Source organism: Anguilla rostrata, chromosome 14 (genome assembly GCF_018555375.3).
Source record: "Anguilla rostrata isolate EN2019 chromosome 14, ASM1855537v3, whole genome shotgun sequence".
Taxonomy (NCBI): Eukaryota; Metazoa; Chordata; class Actinopteri; order Anguilliformes; family Anguillidae; genus Anguilla; species Anguilla rostrata.
This window is the reverse complement of record NC_057946.1, coordinates 29,372,557-29,399,517: the sequence shown is the minus strand read 5'-3', so window position 1 is coordinate 29,399,517 and position 26,961 is coordinate 29,372,557. Positions and strand designations below refer to the sequence as shown.

Below are 26,961 nucleotides of genomic sequence, written 5' to 3'. Positions count from 1 at the left end.
ATTTCAGATTATTTCCATAATAAATTATTGGCATTTCGCAATTTGATGTGACACACAAACTTCGAATGAGCACATTGTCTTTTGTTGAGACATCATAGACAAGGACTTAAGAAATCTACACGTCTCTGAAGTATCCTTGTCTGTGACCGCACAGGAAAACTGCTTAGAATTGCATTCCCCTCCCACAGAAGCATAAAACATTATTGTCCGTCTGCGTGTAGGTTATGCACTTGCGTGGCATAACATGCTGCAGCAGTTGGAGAGAGAGGAGAGAGAGAGTTGAGAAAGAGAGTTGAGAGAGAGAGAGAGAGAAAGAGAGAGCTACGCGACCGTGTGAGTCAGTGTGGAGACGTTTGTACAGTTAAAATAGAAATTGCACAACGCGGATTAAAGTAACAGCCATGTTTATACTTTCCGTATTCTGCAGGGCTTTGTAAAGCGAATTCACTCGGCGAATTCAGGTAAGATTCGACTACTGTTGTGTCCTTCAATCGCAATAAATCACGTCACAGCCGTAACCTACTTCACTTTTTAACTTTACATTCTAGGGGCTGGCGACAAAAGTAACACTGCGTTGATAGGTCCGCGGCGTAATAGCACACATGAAGCCTTCCCACTGCACGAATACCGTAAACAAGGACTTCGATAATGGCCTGCGCCATTAGTGCGATTTCATTTTTTCCTGAGTTAACTATGTTTCTGTGTATGCAATTAGTTTTTCGCAGTAAAACAACAGTCTTAGCTGTCGTCTGTGCAGGGCATTGTTGTCGCAAAGAGGAATGTCTTTGCCCGACACTTAAAAATCGGATGGTTTTCCAACACGAAAACAAGGCAGTGCGCTGTACCATTCGAACACTGGCAATGTGTGCCAAACAACAACCAGCAGTGGCTTAGAACTCGCGAATTTCTGCAACAATGTGTGTAATAGTTCCAAACTGAAACTGTAGTTCTTCCGCCGAGGCTAATATGCTGTCAGTAGTGGCGTGCTTGTGCCCAGACCACCGCGGACGTGTCGGGGTAGATATAGTTTTGTTTACACTCGTCGGACAAAAGTGCAGACGTCTCACAGCTGGCAATGTATAAATCTGCGTTTTCCAAAATTCTACAGCTATCTGTTGAAAGTAGGTCCTGAATTTGTTTTACGCAGGCTATACAAGTGAGGTTTCCTTAGGTTGTTATTGGCTTAAACTATCGAGGTTCACAACCCTTAACCTGTAGGCTACTTATTTTACTTACATCTATAACGTTAAAAATAAATTCAGACCAGTTCGTTAAATAGTTAGAGATTTGTTAGTTGTCTTTCCTTAAATTGTGTGCTGAAACGAATACTTGAAATCTGTTAACTCATAAAATCTTAGTTTTTTCTTTAGACATCGATGTGTGTAACCGTTTTGCGGTTAGACTGAATCGACTCCTCGCGGCTGTTTCCCAGTGAGTTTCCTATGACAGCGTTCTGTAATGTAACGATATGATTTGATTCACTGCTGGTATCAGCCGTAAATTAAATCCTGTTTACCTCTCACACTTTCACACATGGAACAGGGAACAGTAGCCGTAGCCCAGCACTCAAGTGGATTGTCTTGTTCACACCGCAAATGGCTATCCGTTAGTTATCTGGTAGATAGAACTCAGACGTTATTGTGCCAGTATAGCCTACTGACTGTTGCCTTAACAACCAGCAGTCTGACTGCTCAGTTGGATCATGAGCAGTTTCTTTCTTTCTACACAATTTTCTCTTTCCTTGGTACAGGTGATTATGCGTCTCATCTGTCCATAAGTCTTTGTTCCAGGTCTCTACAGTTTTTTTTTGTTGTTGTTCTTTTTAGCAAACGGTAACCTGGCCATTCTGGTCTTCAGGCTTAGTGATTTGCATCTTGCAATAAAATGTCTGAGGTTATGCTGGGGTAGACTTCTCTTCATTTTAGTTTTTGCATATCTATGTCTACATCCTGGAGTGTTCTAGGTCTGTTCAACAGTTGAAAAGGGGGTTTTCTTCACAATAGAAAGAATTCTTCGGTTATCCACTTCAGTGTTCTTCTGTGGACTCCCAGGTTGTTTGCTATTGCTGAGCTCACCAGTGCATTCATGCCTCTTAACAATGCACACTACATGGCCAAAGGTCTGGGGACACCTGACATCCAACATGTCATTCAAAATTATGGGCATTAATATGGAGTTGGTCCACCCTTTGCTGCTGTAACAACCTCCACTCTTCTGGGAAGGCTATTACCAGATGCTTGAGCATTGCTGTATGGATTTGCTTCCATTGAGCCAGAAGAACATTAGTGAGGTCGGGCTCTGATTCGGTGATTAGGCCTGGCTTGCAGTTGGCTGTCCAGTTGATCCTAAAGATGTTGGACGGTGTTTAGGTCAGGGATCTGTGCAGGCCAGTCAAGTTCCTCCACACCGTTCTCAACAAAACCATTTCTATATGGACCTTGCTGTGTGCCTGGGAACATTGTCATGCTGAAACAGGAAAGGGCCTTCTCCTCTGTTGGGGAAGCACATAATCATCTAGAATGTGATTGTATGCTGTAGCCTTAAGATTTTCACTAAAACTAAGGGACCTAGCCCAAACCATGGAAAACAGCCCAGACGAAGGGGTGTCCAGATACCTTTGGTCATATAGTGAAGCACACAGTTGATTTTGACACACCCAATGTTTTGGCTGTCTCTGATAGATTTATTTCATAATTTTTCCATCTGACAATGGGCTGCTTTGCAAGCATCGACACTTTGGTCCTCATGTTGATCGACAACAGCAACAGATTCCAAATGTAGATTGCACACCTAGAATCAACTCGTGACCTTTTGTTAGCTTTGTTGTGCATGAACGAATGACGCAGCAACACACAGCTGGCCAAGAAACAGCTGAGCAGCCAATTGTCCAATGATTTTTGGTCTCCTAAAATGGGCGACTATTTATAAAGAGGACTGTAATTCCTACATGGTTCACCGGACATGGATGTAGATACCGACAAATGAAAGCTAACAGTGCCTTTTAACCTCATATTCATTGTTTTCTTGTAAATCCGGTGTGCTGGAGGTCAGAGCCAAGACAACATAAATTGTGTCACTGTCCAAATATTTATGGACTGAACTGTATATGCAGACCTATAATTTTTGAAACCGAGCATGAAAAAGCATAAATGATGTGGGCAATTTAAATAGTTATTTTCAAGTTAATGCAGCAGTAACTTAAAGTTTTTTTATGCAGTGCAGTTTTTTTATTTCTATTTACATTTTGGATAGAGATGAAATGCAGTTTTTATGTTTTTTTCTTTGCATTGAACAGAGTTTAAGTTTTCTGTAAGGAGAGGCTATGCTCCTCTGGGGAGTTGTCGACTCCAGGTCTAATTTACCAGACAAAACTTCTTTTTTTATTTTGGAAAGAGGCTATACCGTCACAACCCAAGACAATTTCTCTCCGTAGTCTCTGTAAAGGGAAGTTACAGTTTGGGAGTTTGGGTTCCTGCAGTCTGATTGTCGTAAGTTTTAGCCTGTCTTCAACCAGTGGCTCAGTTGGCCAGAATCACTACCTCCAATTTGAGCCCCAGATATGGGGGTTCGTGATTGGTTTGCAGTTGACAGCATAGGTCCATTGGTTTATTAGCTAAACACATTCCAGGGTGATGGTTAGACTTATCTCACCTCAGAACCCTCAACCTGTACACACTTGCCTCTGAACTGATACCTATTTTACATGCTACAGCCCACACATCTCAACAAGAGAGCCAGTGACTGCATTACAACCTACAGTCCAAACAGTACAATAGGAGGGCCTGTGGCTATTTAACACTGTCTAGGTCACACAGTACTACAGAAGAGCCAGTGACTATTCAACACCCTACAGGTCACACAGTACCAACAGACAGCCAGTCACTATTTTACACCTCCATGCTATAGGGTACTACAGGTGAGAGCCAGCACTGGTTGAAAGAGAGGTATGTCTCTCACTGACGGTAACTGGCAACATGTGAGGGCTCTGTGTTTTTCTGACTCAGCAGTAAGTGTGGAACCCTGACTAACTTAAATCGACCATACCCCTACATATATGAGGTCACTGTATTCTCCCACTGAGTGGACTGATGAAAACCTGTGCTCATAGAGAGCCTTTACTGACTGATATACTCTATTGAGCCCAGCCTGTGCTTGTGGTGAGCGCTTATACTGACTGAGCCACTCTATGGGGCCCTGCCTGCTCTTTTGGTAAAAGCCTTTACTGACTGAGCCACTCTGTGGGACCCAGCCTGTGCTAACTCAGATTTTGAGTGGTTGCTGGATAGCCCATCTTGTTAAAACAGTGTTCAAGCATGTGGACAGACTCTGGTACTGTTAGGACTGTTCAGACATGGAAGCCCACTCTGGTTCTTAACACTGTTCCAACATGGACACCTCCCTGGTATCTGTTAAGGCACTGTTCCAGTGGTGACAGACCCACACTCTGGTATCTGTTAAGGCACTGTTCCAGTGTGTGGACAGACCCCACACTCTGGTATCTGTTAAGGCACTGTTCCAGAACATGGTCATACCCCACACTCTGGTATCTGTTAAGGCACTGTTCCAGTGTGTGGACAGACCCCACACTCTGGTATCTGTTAAGGCACTGTTCCACTGTGTGGACAGACCCCACACTCTGGTATCTGTTAAGGCACTGTTCCAGTGTGTGGACAGACCCCACACTCTGGTATCTGTTAAGGCACTGTTCCAGTGTGTGGACAGACCCCAGACTGTGGTATCTGTTTAGGCACTGTTCCAGTGTGTGGGTGGGGCTCCACGGTCTGGCACTGAATCTGGCCCGCAGCAATGATGGCGGTAGCCAGCAGCCTCTAAGGGCAGTGCATAGTTGGCCATAGCATCACCCAGGGAGGGATGGATTCAGTTGCTGAAGGTGACTGTTGCAAATTCGTTTTACTAATGGGTGACACATGCACTCGCACACCATATGTAAAATGTCTAACTACAGTGTCGTTTGTTTTCAATTTTTAGTCACAATTTTATCGGGCGTTAGTACAAGGCTATCTCAAAGTGATTTGTGTGGTAGTTGTGCAGAGTTAAAGGAAGCATTGTACTTCAGGAAATATTGCGCACCATCCCTTCGGAATAGACTAAACAAAGTGAAGTAAATCTAACACTTTTAAGGAAGGCTGCGAGTCCCTGCATTATGCCACAGTAACATTAGCGTTAGCATTGGCGTGTGTTTCTGCTCACTTGTGTCTCTGGGGAAGGGAAAGAACTGATGCTAAATGTAAGTAGAGATGGCACAGGGGGGCTGTGAAGGGGGTGAAGAGAAACTAAGCATTTATCCTGGGAAGAGAGGAGAGGGGAGACCTCTGCTGCAAAGCAAGCTGGCTACCAGAGCTGGATGGTTTGTATCTTTCGCCGACGCTGTGGGAAGATGAACATGGGCATGCGTGATAGGGTCAAATGGGAGCATGGCGAGGGGAGCGAAGATGGCTCGGCATACCGGGGGCCTGAATACCGGCTAAAATTAGTCACGTGTCAGCTGGTTTATGGAGGGGTGCCAGCAGCACGTGGGTCAGGCGGGGGGCGGGTCAGTGGGTGGTGGTGGTGGTGGGGGTGGGGGGGCGGGGGGAGGGGCGCTGGAGCAGGAGCTTCCATGCGCTTCTATCTCCTGGGAGACTGCTCCAGTTCTTGCCTACCCTACTGCATATATTTGTTTTATGACAGCACCCAAAGCAGGATGAGGCTGCAGAAAGGACACGGGTGCGGGGGGGGGGGGCATGAATCATGACCGTGAGACATGTTTTGATATTCACTGGAAGGGGAAAAAATAAAACAAACACGGCTCAAAAAATCTGCCTGGCAGGAGGCACGTTCCAGAGGCTTCTGAATGCATTACTATCCCCCCCCCCCCACCTCCCCCACTGCTGACGTTGGAAGAGCAGCCACAGCATTGCATCTGTCGGAACCTGTGTTTTCATACAAACCCCCTTTGTCTGTCACTCCCTTGCCCCCCCCCCCCCGATAAACAGTTTTTTATCTGAGCCCTTTCTCTTTTTTTTCCTGAGCTGTTTAATTTAATGCAAAGCAGCTGTCTCAGTGACAGGTTAAAACTCCATTTAGACCCCAGCCCACCCGCCCCCCGTGCTTTTATTTTTGTCTCGTCCCGTCGAGGCTGTCTGACACCTTGATGGAAACCGTATCCCCCCCCAGTCTGCGGGAAGTGGTCTTGCTCGGAACTGGAACACAGTGCAGGAAATTCACCAAATGTCACCGGATTTATACTACACGGAGCGTGCTGTCTCTGCGCTCAGGCCATTATCCGGAACCTTCCGGGAGAACAATAAACAACCCGAACGCAGCGCCGCGGCATCCTCGCGGTAGCAGTGCACCGTGACACTGATGGATGTGGTGCCACTGATTTCACTTGTTCTGTAAGTCAAACTCGAAGCAGCAAAGTCAGTTACAATCTCAAAAAGGACAATTCTGTTTCCAGAGGGCACAGTTTTTAGTTCGTTTTTTAACAAAAAAGCTTACACCATTTATGGCTGCATGGGGGGGGGAAATAGCTTTTGCTATATACATAATATCTTTCAGAATACATTTTGAACAGGCAAATATTTGGTAAAAAACTAGGTGCCGAGGGAAGTGCCCTCTGGTTGTCTGTGGCAGCGGCGGCGGCGGTTTTAAATGCCACGCAGTTTACCGGCATCGGACCCTTATCCTCCTGCATTAAGTGCAGTCCTCCCGCACCATGGAACTGATGTCACTTGTTTTCATGTTGCATTTTACTTTGGCGATGACATCACATCTGTCGCTCACAGCTGGTGGCTGAAGACTGACATGTTTATCTGGAAGCCTGGTTAGAAGCTAAGCCCCCCCCCGCCCCACACAATGGCTTTTAACATACGTGGGGTTGGGAGGGGGGGGGGGCGCTGATGGATTCTGTGGACATTAATTTTCATAGTATGTAGGTCTGCATGCGCTTTAATTTAAACATTTTATTGATGTGGATCTATCCACAGATGGTTTAGTTTAGTTTTGAGACATCAGGATTTAGGCTTGTATTGAGTCAGCGTTTGTCCTTAACTTTGACTTGGTAAATGGTAAATGGACTGCATTTATATAGCGCTTTTATCCAAAGCGCTTTACAATTGATGCCTCTCATTCGCCAGAGCAGTTTAGGGGTTAGGTGTCTTGCTCAAGGACACTTTGACACACCCAGGGCGGGGTTTGAACCGGCAACCCTCCGACTGCCAGACAATCGGTCTTACCTCCTGAGCTACGTCGCCCCCCTTAGAAGTATATGTACAGGAAAGGGTTACACTTTTTCCTCACAGATTCATTTCGGCATGTTAATTTTAGCGATTTCTATACACTTATAAACTGTGTTTGTGGAGGAAAATTGTTTGGCATTTAATTGTTTGCCAAAGTTAAGGACATATGTTGACAGAATCCCAGCCCTAGACTTTTCAAGTGTGTTATTAAGTACATTTCAAGTGTCATACCTTTGTTTTGTGTTGCATCCATGACAGTTTTAACAGTTAAGGAGGTAGTTTCAGTTGACTAGTCAGTTTTTTTTTTTTAGCTCTAATTTTAATGAAAATGAATCTAATCAGTTTACATGTGACTGTCATGTTTATCGGCTGAGCAGGGCGCAGGAGACAGAACTCTGACTGGGGAATTGTTTTGTCTAGTGTAAGCCACAAGACACAACTTTCCTTTAATTTTTCGAATTTGTGCCTCAAAATAGACTTTCACATACAATGCGAAAACAAAATGAAAGTGTTTTTTTTGGCATGTTAATTAAAGTGTTTCTGAATGCTCATTACGGGTTAGACAACGTTGGGTTTTGGGTCAAGGCTGTAATTTTAGGGACCCGGGAAGAGGGTTGATGGAGTTTGTGGAAGGAGAGAGAAATTCTCACTCGGGGATCATGGTGGTTGCGGGGGCGGGGCGTGATTGCTACACAGTAGTGGTACTTATTATGATGACTATGGGGAGAGGTTGTGATGTAATTGCAAGAGGTAATGATGGCACAGTGGTGCCAGGCATGACAGTGGAGTGGTTGTGATGTCACAGTGGTGGGAGTCATAATGGCGTGAAGGTGGCGAGAGTAGAGGGGTGTGTGAAAGAAAATGGCCTCCAGTGCATGTGGGGTAGTTCCGAGCAGCAATGTCTCTGTGCAGTGTCTAGGGTATCATGGTGATCTACTAAGTAGCCTCCGGTTTGTTGTATATAGATATGATGTTATGAAAGATGGCAAAGACTAACATTACAAAAGATAATAATTCAGTAGTTTTACAGCTGCTGCCAGAACTGATTATACCAGGAGCTCACATGTGAATACGACTGAGAAGTGATCTTGTTTCGCACACATTCAAAAGACGTTTCGCCTTCAGTACTTTTAAGCTTCACCTATAAATGACCCATTCAAACAGGGCCTCCAGCTTCAAAGGCTTTTGGGTTCAACAGCTCTCAGTTTAAACAAACAGTAAATGGATATGGGTGCCCCATTATCAGCTAGATTTTGTAACTTGATAAATATAATTTCCCTTGTATTTTGCATTAAAATGATGTCATTGTGTCACCTGATACACAAGATGCATTTCCCTTCAATGTGGCGTTTAACACGGTGTCGGTTACCAGCTTTTTGGGTACCTCTCCAGGAGTTACGTTGGAGGCTGGAATGTGAGCGGAGATGTTTTGCGGTTTTGAGGGAAAAAAGTCGGTGGATTAACGTGACTCACCATCAGATAAGACCCCCTGATGGTGCGAGGGGCGTGTCCTGCTGGAGCAGGAGGAAATAAAAACGAGATTAGCACGGGAGAGGCGATTTCCTCACCGCCACGCAATGTCGCGATGATTCACGGCTTTACGTGTTTTCCCTCAATGAAACGGTTATTTCCCCATGTAAATTCAAAGTTCAGTGATGATGGAACAACCGCGATGCAGAAATTATGCAAATCGTTCTTCGCTAAATGAAAAACAGAAATCGCCGTGCCGGTGTAGTGTTTAGAGAAAGAACAGGATGAGGAAGGCCAGCGATTTTGTATATAGAGGAATGAACTTCAGGTGTATTTTGGCTACCCAACCAACTGTCTTCCTGACTGCATTTCAAATTAAATCAGTTAGGCTGAATCTAGGTATAACTACTAGTGTTACACTAAGGACTGGAAAAAACTCGTCATAGCACTTCTTTATAGCTGACACAAATTTTTCTGCAAATTAATCGATTTTTGATTTTTTGTGAGTGAGTGCATGAGAGAGGGAGAGAAATGAGTATGAGTGAGTTTATGTGGACATGAGAGTGTGTGTGAGAAAGTGTATTTGTGCATTTGAGAGTGAGAGTATTTGTGTATGTGAGAAAGTGTGAGTGAGTGTATTTGTGTATGTGAGAGTGTAGTGTTCTTTTTGCTTGTATTCTGTGGCCCAGAAGCGTTCTTATTTGCCTGTAGTTAAATCTCCATTGCATCTCTTGCGACTGTGATATTAAATGTTATTTTCACTTGATGTATCATGGCACAAAAAATGTATGGATCTACCCCAGGCTACCAGCAACTCACCAGTCTTAACCAACAGCTGTTTTGTTGTGAATATCACAGCCTTTTCATTATATCCAGCTTCACCAGTTTTTTTTTGTCACAATACCTCAGTTTCCTATCACTAGCCACTGGGTCCAGCACAACCCTCTTAATCAAATCAGGTCACATGATGCGCACCCATTCTGGGGGCGGGGGTGTCTCCTTCTGCCAGCACGAACGGCATTCAGGTCAGGACTGCTCCCTTGGCAAGCCATCCCTGGTGGGGGGTGTGGGGGGGTACATACCTTTAGACATTTTATTCAGTGAAGGGGCTTGGCTGCAGCTCAGACAAACTCACTACCCCCCCCCCCCCCCCATTAATCAAATGTGGGACTTATTTCAGGACGATTTCACATGCACATGCACAGCTGCACCATTCGCAATTCAACAGGCCGGTGGTGCCAGTTTTATTTTATCTACCAGCGACCCCTGCACTCCAAACTAGTGACTAATAAGACTCTGACATGGAATCTCTGTGTGTCTGTTTATGTCATAGTGCAAAGGGCATGACCTCTGTGACATCAGCTCCCAGTATACTCTAGAGTATAAACAGGAAGACAGGAATGGGGGGGGAAAAGTGGGTCACAATGAACAGAAACAGTCGTTCTGTTCATCTTTTTGCTCTCTCTTTTCCTATAACAAATAGGTGAAGCTTCAGCCAATTTTTCCATCGAGCAGAAAACGACGAGTTACCTACACTTATGGCCTTTGTGCTAGCCATCTATAGGTGGAGGTGGGATATGGTGTGTGAGAATAAACAGTCACGCAGTAATGAATCCCGTCCTTGCACCCACATTCTGTTGCATTGGTCAATTTAAGCACAGCAACACTTCAGGCACCGAGCGCTAATAATTTACTCGTCCAGAAATGACTAACACTAGGCATCGTAGTGAATTGGCTTTTGTATTCATGTACAATGCACTCCACAATAACGCGATTATGTTCCAACTGTGACCTGCCTTGTACATTGAAATAAATTGACCAAACTTCCTCTTTTGAAGCGAAGGTGGTTGGTGCTCAGAGTTTATTGCAGCTCTCTCTGTTCAGAGGGAAGTTCCCTCTGGAGCCCAGCGCGCCTGCTCGAGTGCAGCCATGGCGCGCCGTTTCTGAGGCAAAGAGCGAAAGATCTTTGGAAGTTTGAGTGGCGTCTTGGTGTTTAGTTTATGCGCCGGGTGGCTTGGCTTGGGAGTCCATACTGATTAGACCTCTCTCTGTGGCTAGCCGGAATGTGTTTTTAAATTCCTCCGTCTGACGGTGAAGTCACATTCTGCCCTTTTGTGTTCCAGCTCTGCATTGCTCTCCCATTTTTCCTCTCCACAGATCGTGTTTAAAAACTCATTTTGGCAGTGGTTCTTTTCCCACTTGGCATGGGTTATTTTACTAACCCCAAAGTCCATCTCTTTTTAACAAGCTCATTTTGAGTGAGATGCCAGAGTTCTGGAGTTAGAGTGGGGCACACAATCAGTTTCGTGTAATAGAATTTTTCTAGTTTTTCACAGAATATGGCAGCTTTTGCTTGCCTTGATCCAAACTCAAACAAACAGTCCCAAGGGTTGCCAGATGAGGAGAATTTTCCCCCCACAAATGCAGAGGTTGCGAAATATTCATGTTGGAAGTTTCAGTGTAAATATGTATAAATATAGATATGGGATTTTTAAAGGAGGTATTGGGGAGACTTGAATAAATGGTATGCAAGTCAACTGAAGACGGGGGGATTTGAGGATTATGGGGGGTGGTGTTAGGGTGTACACCTGGAAACCTGGTAGAGCAGGGAGGGCACAGTCGAAATGCAGCACAGCATTCATTTGGTGCCACAGGAGTTATTTTCCATGATACTGGTGTCATGCAAAAGTAGGTGACCAATGCGGTTAAACAGGGACCCAGTTTTCATTTCACAAAAATAAAACTGCTAAAATTTAATTTTTGATCTGTGGACTGTGCCATGCAAATCTGCTCATATGTGGATCTGTGCTTCTGCCCACATTCCTAGTAAAAACTTGTCGGAAACTGTAAGTCAGGGCTGCCCAACCCTGTACCTGGGGATCTACTTTACATTACCTTGCATTCTATTTGGCAGAAGCTTTTATCCAAAGCCACCCATGATAAGTGCATACCAAAGGTCACTGGAACAACTACAGAACACAGGTCAGATAAGGTACAATTCTCATAAACTATCAATTATTCATTGCCGTGACCATCGATTATAGTTCACACAGTAAGCATAGGTTAAGTCAGTAAAGTTATGGCAAGTCAAAGTGGAAGTGAGGTATGATTACAAGAGGTAAATATAGAGCTACAACATCAAGATGGTGATAGAAATGCAGCATAAAAGAGATTGATGAAGATGCAGATCTCCAGGAACAGGGATGGGCAGCCCTGCTGTAAGTTCTACTATTGTCTGAGTATGCGTCTTACTTTGTGAATGTGTATGTATGACTGTGTGTGTGTATTGTGTATGCGTGTGAGTGTGTGTGTATGCATGCATTTGTGTGTGTATGCGTGTGTGTGTGTGTGTGAGTGAGCCTGGGTTCATGTATGCGTGTGTGTGTTGTGTGGTGAATCTCCCCCTGCAGAGGCTGTGTATCTGCATGCCTGTATCATTGCGCATGTGTGAGCACATGTGTGTGGGAGATGGATTGGTTAGTTTGTGTACATTCCCCAGGTTGAGTAGTGTATCCCAGCCTGAAGAGGGAATGGGGTGAAAGTTCAGCTCTGTTTTTGTCAGCTGGTGGGGGGTAGAGTGCAAGGGGGGCTCTCTCTCTCTCCCCCCCCTCCCAGACATGCACATATGCATACAGTACACACAAGCACATATTCACACATGCACATGCAGACACACACACTCACACACACACACACACACACAGTAATGTAGTTCAGTGGGACACAGTAAGGCAGGATTCCCATCTGTCTCAGGCAGGAACTGACCTGTTTGTTTTGATTTTCCTTTCGTTTACTTTGAATTTTTTCCTTTCTCTTTGTGGGAATCAGACAAGGTGGGGGAGGTGTGTGTGTGTGTGTGTGAGAGAGAGAAAGAGAGAGAGAGTACTGCGCTCACAGTTTGTGTGCAAGATAGAGAATGTGTGTCTGTGTTTGTAAGAGAGAGGGAGGGAGGGAGAGAGAATGAGTGAGAAAGGGAGGGAGTGAGAATGAGAGAGAGGGAGATTGTGTGTCTTTGTGTAAAAGAGAGAGAGCATAAGTCTAGATATCCTCATTGATTCCAGGGTTTTTATTAATACAGGAATAACCGCAGTGTCAGTATAAAATCCAAAAGCCAGCAAGGAACACGGCCGCAAGCACAATGTGCATGAGGACATGCAGATGTGTATATGCTGTGGTCTTTGTGTGTGCATGTGCACGTCTGTGTGGATGCGTCTACTACCTTTACCCACAATGCCACACCACAGTCCCACAAATTTTCTGTTCCCAGTGCAGCCCTGGACAGGCCTAACTTTTAGTGCCTGTGTACTCTTTCTCTTTAAGAAATGATTTATCTCAGAGCTTCTGAGCAAAGCTATCCAGCTGCGTTTTCTTGCTCAATTAAAGCGGGATCTGGAAGGGTAGCTGCACTGAATCAGTCCAAACGGTGATTCTGTCAACCGTGTAGCTGTGTGCTTGGCTGACTGAGACCTATAAACTGTAGCCCTCCCAGAACACATTTGAGCAGCCCAGTTTTTTTGTTTTTTTGTTTTGTTCAGTTCCTTTCAGCATGTTTGGATTTTACTTGAAGATCCGCAAGGAAACGCCTTGACATCAGTGCTTAAACAGTGACACGGCCAGCCATGCAAGTCTGAAATTTGCACAATTAAGCCGTCTTTACGCTGCTTATACCAATTAAGAATGCCAGATCAGAGCTGGGAAAAATAAAACAATGACCAGTTTACGCTGATGTTCTTTTATCGTCTTTGACCCGATATTTATACTCTGTGTAAAGACAGCTTTACAGTGCAGGCTGAACCAATCACAGTGTGATGACAGCACAGCACAGACTTAGCTTTTTTTATTAAAATGTTTTGTGGTTGGAGCTGTCCTGGTAGGGATCTTGGTCTCGGACAGGTCTAACCAAGCCAGATTGGTCTCAGGGGAAAGGCTTAACAGCTGACCTTGGTTCTCCGGGTTGGGGGTTGGGGATTGGGGACAGGGCCGACAACCCACCCTTTTAAAAGTGTCATATTGCTATGGAAACTGCATTGACCGACACCATTTCTCTTAAATGACCTGAAGAGAACATCTGGTTGTATGACTGCTCCTGATGAAACCCCTTGCGTTAGGGAAGTCAGGAGTGCAAGAGATAGTCTTCTGGGGCCCAGACTGAAGACTTCTATTGGAGCAAGGAATGTCAGAATGATGTGGGGAAACTTCAAAGAGGCAGGGCTTGGATATCTTGGGTGTGAATTCAGATGAGTGTGCTCTGGTCATCAGCTGGAAAGCAATGGATCAGCAGTTCTATACATAAAGAGACCCATATGCATGTAGTAGCATTTGTGTCTAAGAAAACAGCAACTTCAAGCAACTTTCAACTTGAAGCAGTATGGTTCAGCTTATGAATTCTCCATCACACAGTGCTATGCACAAACTAACAGAGCTGATGAGGATGACGAACAGGTCTGGTGTGAGAAATTACAATCTGCTATATCTAAAGTCTCATGCTGCAATGTCGTTCCACACGCAGACATTCATAAACTTACTTCAAGGTCACCTGATGGCAAGATTAGCAGTCAAATTGACCAGATTGTTATCGCTGGAAAATGGCACTAGTTTCCCCAAGACGTTAGAGTATACCGTGGAGCTGATGTTTGCAGTGACCTCAATCTAGTATCTGCAACCATCAAGCTCAGACTGCATAAGTCAACACTACAGGGTCAGAATCAGAAACGTTGTGATATTGCAAAGAAATGCCCGACAATCAACACAGAACTAGAAAAACACTTTAATGTTCTTACGTCAACCACAGCCAAGGAAGTTCATCAAGATATACAGTAGGCAACAAATGGAATGCAGTCATGTCTGACTAGGAAACAGCTCAGGAGACCCAGGAGGAATAACAACACAAAGTGCTTGTTATTTAGAACCTGGAAGAACATTGACGATAGAGCTCAGCTAAATAGGAAGCTACTGAGGCTTCATGAACAAGCCCAGAAAGCCTGGAACACCAACGATAAGGAGGGCAAGAGGGGTGCGAGGATAAGATAAGAGATCCTTTGTCAAGGAGCTTGCTGAAGAAGCTGGAAAAGCTCCTGCACGGGGAGACGCGAGTGTAGTTTATGAGACTGCTTAAGGCACTTGTGGAAGCAACAACTGCTTGGTCCCTGTAAAAGATAGAAATGGAAACTCTATAACACCAGTGTGTGTGAGCAAGCAGCCAGATGGGTGCAACTCTTCCAGGAAGTGCTCAGCAACCCAGTGCCAGCAAACCGAACAAATCCCATTCACATTGATACAAGCCCCCTGAGAGAAGTGGAAGCAGATGTGCCATGAAGGGAAAAAACAATGGCAAAGACCCTGGCATTGATGCCATCCAGATGCTAAAGACACATATGGAAACAGCAACCACTGCACTGACAGAAGGAAATCTTAGAAATTGCAGCAATTGGAGAGGCATTTCCCATCTGTCCAGTGTCCACCCCAAGCAAGGTTTTCAGAGTCCTTCTGAACAGAATGGAATAAGCTATTGAAAGCAATCTGAAGGAAGAGCACAGGATTCAGAAAAAGGGGAAAGGCTTCTTGCCATTGATTGGATCATGAGAGAAATCACAGAATGGATATCCAGAGGTATTCCAATGGGCTTTGTTTTCACAACTTGAAGATCTGGACTTCACTGATGACCTTACTATACTTTCCTCCAACCACACCTAGTTACAGGAGAAAACCAACAGGTTTAACTCTTCTGCAGTGCAGACAGGCTTCAACATCAGTAACCCTAAAACTCAAGTTATGTGCTTTACAGTAATAACACCTCTACTGCACTAGTTATTGTACACCCAGGCTGTATATCTTTCTCTATAAACACCCTTAAGGCTTTGGTCATTGATTTCACCCTGCCTTGTTTTGAGTTAAATATAAGCAGCATGAGTTAACTTATCTTTGTATGCCTTATTTTCAGTGTTGTATGACATCAAATGACAATATAACCTTTACATGAAAATTTCTTAAAAGCACAAAGTTGTGCATGCCCATTTCAAACAGCTGGACATAAAATGATTTATGAAGCAAGTGAACCAAACCAAACAGTTTTTTAATTTTTTTTGACATAAACTGTTGAATTCCTGTGTGTGTGTCTGTGTGTGTGTGTCAGTAAACAAGAGTGTCTGTGTGTGTGTGTGTGTGAGAGAGAGAGAGAGACTGTATCAGTGTGAGAGAGAGCACAAGCATGCGTGAGTGAAATGCTGCACGAGTGTGTGTGTGTGTGTGTGTGAGAGAGAGAGAGAGACTGTATCAGTGTGAGAGAGAGCACAAGCATGTGTGAGAGAAATGCTGTACGAGTGTGTGTGTGTGTGTGTGTGTGAGAGAGAGAGAGAGACTGTATCAGTGTGAGAGAGAGCACAAGCATGCGTGAGAGAAATGCTGTATGAGTGTGTGTGTGTGTGTGTGTGTGAGAGAGAGAGAGACTGTATCAGTGTGAGAGAGAGCACAAGCATGCGTGAGAGAAATGCTGTACGAGTGTGTGTGTGTGTGTGTGTGTGTGAGAGAGAGAGAGACTGTATCAGTGTGAGAGAGAGCACAAGCATGCGTGAGAGAAATGCTGTACGAGTGTGTGTGTGTGTGTGTGTGTGAGAGAGAGAGAGACTGTATCAGTGTGAGAGAGAGCACAAGCATGCGTGAGAGAAATGCTGTACGAGTGTGTGTGTGTGTGTGTGTGTGTGTGTGAGAGAGAGAGAGAGACTGTATCAGTGTGAGAGAGAGCACAAGCATGCGTGAGAGAAATGCTGTACGAGTGTGTGTGTGTGTGTGTGTGTGTGAGAGAGAGAGACTGTATCAGTGTGAGAGAGAGCACAAGCATGCGTGAGAGAAATGCTGTACGAGTGTGTGTGTGTGTGTGTGTGTGAGAGAGAGACTTATCATTGTGAAGAGAAACACAAAGCATGTGAGAGAAATGCTGTGACTGTGTGTGTGTGTGTGTTGTGTGTGTGTGTGTGGAGAGAGAGAGAGACTGTATCAGTGTGAGAGAGCAAGCATGCGTGAGAGAAATGCTGTACGAGTGTGTGTGTGTGTGTGTGAGAGAGAGAGAGAGACTGTATCAGTGTGAGAGAGAGCACAAGCATGCGTGAGAGAAATGCTGTAAGCGGTGTGTGTGTGTGTGTGTGAGAGAGAGAGACTGTATCAGTGTGAGAGAGAGCACAAGCATGTGTGAGAGAAATGCTGTACGAGTGTGTGTGTTGTGTGTGTGAGAGAGAGAGAGACTGTATCAGTGTGAGAGAGAGCACAAGCATGCGTGAGAGAAATGCTGTACGAGTGTGTGTGTGTGTGAGAGAGAGAGAGACTATCAGTGTGAGAGAGCACAAGCATGCGTGAGAGAAATGCTGTACGAGTGTGTGTGTGTGTGAGAGAGAGAGAGACTGTATCAGTGTGAGAGAGCACAAGCATGCGTGAGAGAAATGGTGTACGAGTGTGTGTGTGTGTGAGTAGAGAGAGAGACTGTATCAGTGTGAGAGAGAGCACAAGCATGGTGAGAGAAATGCTGTATGAGTGTGTGTGTGTGTGTGTGTGAGAGAGAGAGAGACTGTATCAGTGTGAGAGAGAGCACAAGCATGCGTGAGAGAAATGCTGACGAGTGTGTGTGTGTGTGTGTGTGTGAGAGAGAGAGAGAGACTGTATCAGTGTGAGAGAGAGCACAAGCATGCGTGAGAGAAATGCTGTACGATGTGTGTGTGTGTGTGTGTGTGTGAGAGAGAGAGAGACTGTATCAGTGTGGAGAGAGCACAAGCATGGTGAGAGAAATGCTGTACGGGGTGTGTGTTTTGTGTGTGAAGAGAGAGAGACTGTATCAGTGTGAGAGAGCAAGCATGCGTGAGAGAAATGCTGTACGAGTGTGTGTGTGTACTGTAAATCAGAATGTAAAGTGAAAGCTCTCAGTGCAGAGGAGCAGCATTGAGAGCATGCCGCTGTGGCGAGCGCCGGGTTGGGTGAGACCGCAGGAGGGAAAAAAAACAAAAATAAAATACGGCGAAATGAAAAGAGAGGTGCGGGGGCGGGGTGCGGGGGCGGGGGCGGGGGGTGGGGGCTGGGGCCGGGCCCAGCCGGGGGATTAGCCCCCGTGTTTGTTTTCGGGTGATCGTCTCGGGGATCGTGTTCCTGCAGGCCGCGGGCCGTCCCGCCGGCGTGAGAGTGCGTTCCTGCGCCGTCCGTAAATCAGCAGCTCGGCGGAGTGGCGGTGCGGGGGTGCAATTGTGTGTAAGCATGACAGCCATGTTCCCCTGTCCGGCGCGCGATGAGCACGCTCCCCTCCCGGCTGTGGAGGGCAGGTTTCGGCGACAGAGCGCGAGTCGCGTTGGCCTCTCCGGTCTCTACGGCGATAGAACATGAGTCATGCTGCTCTCATTTATCACAAAGAGGCCAGGTCAAATTATGTAGGGCCGTGCGCACTCTTCGGTGCATACACGCCTGGCCATACGGATGAAGGCGTGTAAATGACACAGTCGCTCTCTGTTTTCAGGTGTGTGCTGCTCACGGGGGCTCGTCACTGTTGCAGAGTTCCGAAGGCCTTGGGCCCTCATCGAAGACTGAGTGAGTAAAGCATTCGTAATTTAATTATATTCAATCACATCTTTGCTGCTGTGCCCCACAGCCTGGCACAGCATCCTGACTGTGCCAGCGCTGAATGTAGCAGGCAGCCCTGCAAGATGGGGCATGATTGGTCATAGAGAGGGGATAAAGAGGGCAGTAGATCCAGAAATAGGGCTATAGATCCAGAGGGGTTAAAGAGGGCTGTAGAGGGCTGTAGGTCCAGAGAGAGAGGGGTTATAGAGGGTTACATGGTCACATGTGGGGTTGTAGTGTTTTCATTAAGTCTGGGAGATCCAGGGTTGGAGGTTCTGACCCAAAGCTGCATTTTCTTTTGTCTATCTGGCAAGCAGCTGTGCTACATCAATATCTCACCTCCCTGCCGCCCTTTGGAAACTGTATCGCACAGGAAGTGTGACCACGGAAACCACCGGCCCGGTGCGTATGTAGGTCACCGCTGACAACGGCCGCTTCGCAGCGCACGGGGGACTGGCGAAACGGAACATCGCGAGGGAAAGGCATCAGGTGGTGGGCGGCGAGTCACGCTCAGGTGGCGTAGAGCGCGGGGGGACGGTCGCACACGGAAAGGAAATGATGTCGCCCCATCGGTTCACACTCCTACCCTTCAAAGACACAGTGTGCTTACCCTAGATGGTCTCAACAATGCCAACTTCCCTTTCCAGTAACACACTCTCTCTCTCAAGAGCAGGGGTGTCAAACACCAGTCCAGTACCTTGCTCTAGGACACAGCGCCAGCACTCCTGCCAGGAATCAGCCAAACCTACAGCGTTTGTGTTACAAGCCCAGATTCCCAACCATTACGCTGTACTGCTGCCCACACATTCTCATTTCTTACGATGCACACAGAGAAACTACAAAAGAAACATTAAAAAATGCAGACAAAGTCACACATCTTTCAATGATCTTAATCATAGTTTATCATAAATCAATTCTTTTTTTATTTTTTGCATATTTAGCAGACCGATTGACTGACGATTACGGAATTTACAAAATTGTATTCCAAAGGGCACCGTTCTGCACGTCAATGAAAGTAATCTACATGAAAGAGCCGTGGTTCACACTTTGTCATAATCTCAGTTTTTTTTTTTTTTTTGCGTGTGTGCGACTGATGATTCTTAGAAATCATTTGGAAACTGCCAGCCCTTGTGCCGACAAACCACGCGACGTTGCATCCTCGCGCTTTGAAGGTCGTTTCCCCCGCGGTCCTTGCTGTTGCTGGTAAAGGTCACGCGCTGCGAGTGTGCTGCTACAGTCATTAACAGATGATGCGCTAGCTAACTCGCTAACGTCCTCTGGCAGTTGGTTTCAGTAACTGGCGGTAACTGCCCTTATGGAAATAAAATACATCATCGAATATAGTAATACTTCAAAATACATGGGCAAAGGCTCATATAAAATATGGCAATATTTTTTTAAATACGTGACTGAAATATATTTGTCATTGTATTTTCTAAGAAGTCCACATATTTATTATTTATTGCCGTGTATTACATTTCCGTAAGAGTGGTTAGGTGAGGGAGGTGCAGTGGAAAGTGAAAACAACGTCTGAAATATTTTCCTCTCTTTGAATACTGTAAAAATTGTTAAACAATATTACAACTGTTACTATTAATGCTAAGGGCGTTCAGCAGATGCACATACCCAGAGTGACATATTCTAAAAAGAAATGTGCAATGATTATAGTTCATTTCTGATGAACAATTTTATTATAATTTGAGGGCAGGATAAGGGGTATACATTGCTTACTGGATTGCTATTTTGGTACGAATACTCATGGTAGGATGGGTTTGTGTGAGGGAAACGGTCCATATAAAAGAGGAAGGAACAGCTGCACATTGTGTTTTGCTCCTAAGTGATCCTTCATCATGATGAAAGCAACGTGTCGCCCGTTTCCTTCTATTATTCTGAAAAGCGTCCAACCCGAGCACCTATACGACACCTCTTAAATATGGCCGTCTGAGCGTTCTCCAAGGACTGTTAACTCGGATCAGAAACGTTCATTGCACCAGTACCACTTTCTTTTGAGGAGGGGTGGGGGTAATTGGGGGATTGTTTTAGCATTTTCACAGAAGCTGTCATAAAACTCCAGAGGCGCACAGAGAATTTAAAAAATGCCACATACACATCTGAAGCATTTCCTTGATAAAGTGGACACTTTAATCTCACGTACATTTTGTTAAGACACTGAAACACTGCTTGGCACAGAAGAATTGTTAGGAGGGTCTTAAGAACATACCTTAGCCTTGATTGAAGAGGGGACCCCGCCCCCCCTCTGGCCACTGAGTGGGCTGGCCCGGGCATACAGAGGCTCTGGTTGGTTGAGTGATGTCACAAAGAGAGAAAGGATGCTTCCTTCCTTAGGTCATGAGGCAAACTAGAGTCCCGCTTTTATTAGAACTCTTGGTGTGATGGTCACATGACCTCTGGCATGTCACAGAGTGGAGATAATTCACTTTCTGGGGATTTTTAAGCAGCTTGGCTAATATTATGCACGTTATAATGTAAGAGGTGGTGCGGTAGTTACCTTGGATAGGCCAGATGTACCATGCCTCTCTGGTCGTTGGGAAATAACAGTGCTTGAGAACTGGAAAGGAAAGACACACCAGCATTGTGTATAAAACTGATATTCAAATTTATAATCGTGAATAAATGCTATGAAACAGATCTGTTTATATCCACAACCTCTTGAAACATAACACCACTAGACAGGCTACTTTGAAGTTAGTTGAAGTGTATTTTCTTGTTTTAGACAAGAGTCCCACAAATGCCCCTATACTAGCCATTGTAAGAGCAGTCTGGTTGTCAGGAACTTCTGTATGTATCTAAAATATATTTAATTGCAAATAAAAACTGTCTGGGCCATTTAAAAAAAAACTGAAATAATATTTTTAAAATGTGAGAGTGAACTATTGTCTTTAAAGAGGCCCCACCCCCTGTGTCACCCTTCACTCTTCTTGTGTCATAGGTGAGTCACACAAAATCCAACATCCTGCACTAGAAGAAAGAAAGTTACATTACAATTAGATTACAGACATTTTTTTGGTTGCTAAGCCTGCAGCATTTGCTTTTTGATTGCGTCACGTTATTAGCTAATGCTAGTCATGGTTGTCAGTTAAGTCTATAGTCTTTCGCTGTTTCTGTCTCTTAGGTTAATACTTACTCTGTTAGGGTTCAACTGGACTTACATTCCTGATCTGAGTGTCCATGTTTGTGCATAAGTCGCCCTGGACAAGAGAGCCATCGGGATACACAAAGCGTTCTTTCACCCCACTTCGCACCGCAGGATGGAGGGGTCGGGTGGGGGGGGTCAGAAGTCAGGGGTCAGCAGCATTCTGTCTTAATGACAGATTCCAGAGTGGCAGATTTCAGCTTCTGTTCATTTTCCCGGCATGCTGCAGACATGCTTCCACTGCCACGCCCAAGGTGTGGGCTGACGTACGGAGAAAGGGGAGGACGTGTGCACATATGAGCTGTGTGTGGGTGTGTGTGTGTGTGTGTGTGTGTGTGTGTGTGTGTGTGTGTGTGTGTGTACGTGTGTGCGTATCCGGGGTAAGTAAGTAGGTCATGGAACTACCCATCCCCCCGCCCCCTTAGCCCCAGCCCTGTGAATTAAACATTGCCACATGTGACCACGCCCCTCCAGCCGTTCCCCTGTGAATACCCCTCACCTGTCAAGACACCTGAGTCAGGTGGCTCTTGCTGCATTAGTCACACATTTCAATTTCACAAACGCACAGATTCCGGGTGGACTGATGATGAAATCTCACAGTCCAACAGGAGAGTCACCTCACCCCCAGTGCATTCAGACACCGGAGTCTGAAACCACTACAGACCACTTACTGCATTTCATGTCGTACTAAACAGCTACACGCCTTCCAGACGTCTATGGTATGATGCCATCATGATTCTGTGACATCTCCATTGTGTTGAGTGGGCTCATCGCCGCAGCCTGTGGTGGAATGGACTTAATGTGTCATGTGTCACAGACTTACCCGAAAGAAAGTCATTGCTTCACTTCTCCCAGATTTACCGCAATCGCCGTTGTTTTGTCACAGGTTTACCTGAGAGAAAAAGAGAGAGTCGCTGTCTCACTGTGTTAGAGATTTACCTCAGAGAGAGAGAGTCACTGCTTCATTCAGCTACAGTTAGATTTACCTCAGAGAGAGAGAGTCACTGTTTCATTCAGCTACAGTTAGATTTACCTCAGAGAGAGAGTCACTGTTTCATTCAGCTACAGCTAGATTTACCTCAGAGAGAAAGAGAGTCACTGTTTCATTCAGCTATAGCTAGATTAACCTCAGAGAGAGAGAAAGAGTCACTGTTTCATTCAGCTATAGCTAGATTAACCTCAGAGAGAGAGAGAGTCACTGCTTCATTCAGCTACAGTTAGATTTACCTCAGAGAGAGAGTCACTGTTTCATTCAGCTATAGCTAGATTAACCTCAGAGAGAGAGAGAGTCACTGTTTCATTCAGCTACAGTTAGATTTACCTCAGAGAGAGAGTCACTGTTTCATTCAGCTATAGCTAGATTAACCTCAGAGAGAGAGAGAGTCACTGTTTCATTCAGCTACAGTTAGATTTACCTCAGAGAGAGAGTCACTGTTTCATTCAGCTACAGCTAGATTTACCTCAAGGAGAAAGAGAGTCACTGCTTCATTCAGCTATAGCTAGATTAACCTCAGAGAGAGAGAGAGAGTCACTGTCTCACTGCATTAGAGATTACCTCAGAGAGAGAGAGAGAGTCACTGTTTCATTCAGCTACAGCTAGATAAACCTCAGAGAGAGAGAGAGAGTCACTGTCTCACTGCATTAGAGATTTACCTCAGAGAGAGAGAGAGAGTCACTGTCTCACTCCGTCGGTCTCGGTTGCAGGAGCCAGAGGGCCTGGCATGCCAACATGGACGGGCACAACAGCCACCTGCAGCACAACTTTGAGGATCAGAACAAGCTGTACAAGCCCCCAGGACAGGAAGATCAGGTGAGCTTTACTTCCTGTTCCTCTAACCAAGGTCAAATATTTTAACTTTAGAAGCTGGTAAAACCGAGAAACTGTTCTGTAGATCCCTGTGAATTTTCAGCACACAAAATGTGACTAATCAAAACAAACAATCATATAAAACAAGAAATTTGGTCTGAGTTTTGTTGAAAATAGATGTTTCTGTACAATTTTTCTAGTCTGTAAAGGGTTCAAGTATTTTCACAGGTCTGACACCCTAACATGCTCGCACACGCACACACGCATACACACAGGTTATGTATTACAATATGTAGTTGCTCCTCATTATGAATTAAATTATTGTGTAATTACTCAGTAAAATGGCCTGCTGAGCATAAATCCTGAACCAGCAGAGCTGGGAAGGCGTTTGCACCCGACAGCCTGCAATTATCCGAGGGAAGAAGTGTGAGATTTATAGTGTTAATAGTCTCTGAGAGAGAACAGCGACTGGCTTCTCAGTGGCTGAGGCAGCAGCGGCTATCAGTTCAGGGTGTGTGTGTGCGTGTGTGTGTGTGTGTCTGTATATGTGTGTGTGTGTGTGTGTGTCTGTATGTGTGTGTGTGTGTGTGTGTGTGTGTGTGTGTGTGTATCTGTGTGTGTGTGCGTGTGTGTGTGGCAGTGTTTTCCACTTTTGTTGTGGAGCCAGAAAATATGTGTTTGAACTTGACCTTAGAGGCAGTAATTGCTGGAATTGTGTTTCAATTAATTGCAATTACATTTTGACACCCATCAGCTGTTACTATGATGACAACGTACTCTCTCTCTCCTTCCCTTTCTGCTTTCCATCCTTCTAGTGTGTTCAGAGAGAGACCTGAACACTGACGAGACACACTATATTATATACTATAAAAATCCATTGCTTATGTATTATAAAGATGTAATGATTATTTACATGTAAATATACTGTGCACATACATAAAGGTAGTCTTCACAGTACTTGTAATTTTGCACAGGTGTAAATGTACTCTGTTCAGGTGTAAAGATGTACAAGTACTCTGTACAGGTGGGTGTTTGTCTGTCTCATCAGAGGACATTGCAGCACTGGGAAGGGCCTACAAATACAACTAGGCATTTTGGGGAAAAAAAAAAGAGTAGAAAATGAGGCTTAAAAAACTGGTGCCATTAGAGCCATCCCGAACTCCGCAGCTGGGACATAGACTTTGTGCATCATAAACAAAATGCACAGCACCAGGATGTGCCCAAAACAGCCCAGGCTGGGTGTGGTCTCAGCCTGAGCCGATCAGCCAATAGCACGCCAGTGAAGGGCTCTGGTCTGGCAAATGCATTACACGCTTGGACGCCCCTTTTACTGCGCTCAACAGACCACAAACACAAAAATATATCGCGATATTTCTGGAACGTAATGGCTCCAGGTTCCAAGTTCCCCTGGGCCTCCCTCTCCCTGCCAAGGCGCGCGCGCGCGCGCGTGTGTGTGTGTGTGTGTGCATGCGTGCCTGTGCTTGTGTGTGCATGCCCATGTGTGTGCATGCTGAATGACTGTCTGTCCAACTGCTGACCCAGTGTTAAACATCTCTTCAGTGTCAGCTCAAATGTTTCACACTTCACCATTCCTAAAATCAACAAAAACATTTGAACATTTATCATTGTCTAGAGGGCTGTTAGTTTAAGCTGGATGTATACCTGTAGAAAAGACCCATACCCCTGTGTGCCCCTCTGTGCCCCCTTCACACCCCTCTCTACCTCCTCCCTTCCTCTGTTGAGAAGGGTGTTCCCTCCCTCCCTCCCTCCCTCACTTGTTAGCGACCACACTGAAGAGCAAGGGATTCTGGGAGCTCTGCCATGTCTCTCCTGGCCGTTTCCTCTCCCTCCCTGTTGGCAAAAGGATCACAGAGTCAGACTTCCTTTGGCATCACCGCTTCTTGTATCTCTGTGACTTTTTTTTGGCTGCTTTTCTTGTAAAACTCTTCTGAAGGGTTGTTATTTCTGCCAGGGGAGGGAAGTCGCTTCAGGACGCCACCCTTCCGAAAAGCGGTCCAGCTCTTCAGAGCGCCCTACACGATGTGTGTGTGTGCGCATGTGTATGCCTGTGTGTGTGTGTGTGTGTGTGTGCGTGTGTATGCCTGTGTGTGTGTGTGTGTGTGTGTGTGCGCGTGTGTATGCCTGTGTGTGTGTGTGTGTGTGTGTATGCCTGTGTGTGTGTGTGCGTGTGTGTGTGGTGTGTGTATGCCTGTGTGTGTGTGTGTGTGTGTGTGTATGCCGTGTGTGTGTGTGTGTGTTGTGTGTGTGTGGCGTGTGTATGCCTGTGTGTGGTGTGTGTGTGTGTGTGCTGTGTTGCGTGTGTGTGTGTGTGTGTGTGTGTGCGTGTGTATGCCTTGTGTGTGTGTGTGTGTGGATGCTGTGTGGTGTGTGTTTAGTGCATGGTGAGGTGCGCTGAGTGTTTCGATATTCGGATTAGAGAAATTGCATTTGAAATCGCTTTCTTTTTTTTACTCTTTCCAGTAAAATTTGAAAAAAAACACTCTCTTGCAGATCATGAAGAATTTCTTAGCAAACATGTCGCTAACCAATAAATACAGTCACATGAAAGAATTTTGTTCTGGATCTTGGTGTAAATATTTCCTTCAAAACTGTATGGTAACATACTCTGTGTTTCTGTCAACCCCCCCATCCCCTACCACCCCCCCGGAACAGAGGAACATGCCAGCCTATCAGTACTGCTGCTCGCTGGCGAACTTCCACATAGAGAAGAAGATTGGGCGGGGCCAGTTCAGTGAGGTGTACAAAGCCACCTACCTACTGGAGGGCAAACAGGTGGCACTGAAGAAGGTCCAGGTGAGGCACAAAATTATAAATTTCCTCTTTAAACATTCAAATTATTTTGTACATATTAAAGCCAATGATTCAACAACTAATTGCTGTGATAGCCAGACTGACTGTATGTGAATTATGATGATCATGAAATAGTTTTATGAAGGCAATGACATTGGCGGGCTTGCTCCTGTGGGGGTTCGAGGCCGGGGTGTGTGGTGAATCATACTGCGGCTTGCGGCTGGTGAAATGTGGTATAAATATGTTTGATTTGATTTGTTTTTGTTTTGCAGATCTTTGAGATGATGGACGCTAAGGCACGACAGGACTGTATCAAAGAAATAGACCTTCTGAAGGTGAGGCAAGGTTGCACCACAGTCAGGAGAGGGTAAATGTGCCAGAGGAAAAAAGAGGGAGAAGAGGGAGGGAGGAAGAGAGGAATAGGAAGACATGTGGAGGGAGAGATAAATATTCCGCTAGTTTACTGTAGCAGATTTTTTATCGTTGGGACGTAATTTTTGGAACAGTTCTTCAGTACTGTATGTCCTGCCAACGAAACCTAGGTTTAACTGAAATGGAGGGCTGGGTAGGGCAGACAGAGAGACAAGGGAGGGAGAGAGACTGAGAGAGGGATGTAAGGAAGAGGGAGAGGGGGTGATGAAGTTCAGGGAGGTGAAGGAGAAGTATAGAAATGAAGGAGACAGCTGAAGCAGAAGCGTCAAGCTGAAGGAGAAAGAGACTGAGAGTCAGAAGAGGTGTAAAGGAGAGGAAGGAGAAGGAAGTGAAGGAGGAGATGAAGGAGAGCCCTGAAGCGAGGAGGCGGGAGGCCCGTCACTCCCTTGAGCCCCTTTATCTGCCGCTGCATCACCGCCGCAGATCAAAGGCGCTATATCCGCCCGCCTGCC

The 26,961-nt window shown here is 45.5% G+C and overlaps 1 protein-coding gene across 2 annotated transcripts in view; it reads left to right on the top strand.

The window, feature by feature from the left end:
* The first annotated feature begins 237 nt into the window (after positions 1–237).
* nek6 (NIMA-related kinase 6) overlaps positions 238–26,961 on the top strand; it is a 36,068-nt gene continuing 9,344 nt past the window's right edge. The window contains exons 1-5 of one of the 2 annotated variants that reach the window (XM_064307737.1): positions 239–461; positions 18,202–18,272; positions 23,164–23,269; positions 25,940–26,080; positions 26,350–26,412. In XM_064307737.1, the coding sequence (XP_064163807.1) occupies positions 23,189–23,269; positions 25,940–26,080; positions 26,350–26,412 (285 nt within the window). In that variant the 5' untranslated portion in view covers positions 239–461; positions 18,202–18,272; positions 23,164–23,188. Of the gene's footprint in view, positions 462–18,201; positions 18,273–23,163; positions 23,270–25,939; positions 26,081–26,349; positions 26,413–26,961 lie in introns of both variants that reach the window. The other variant, XM_064307738.1, reaches the window with a different exon arrangement.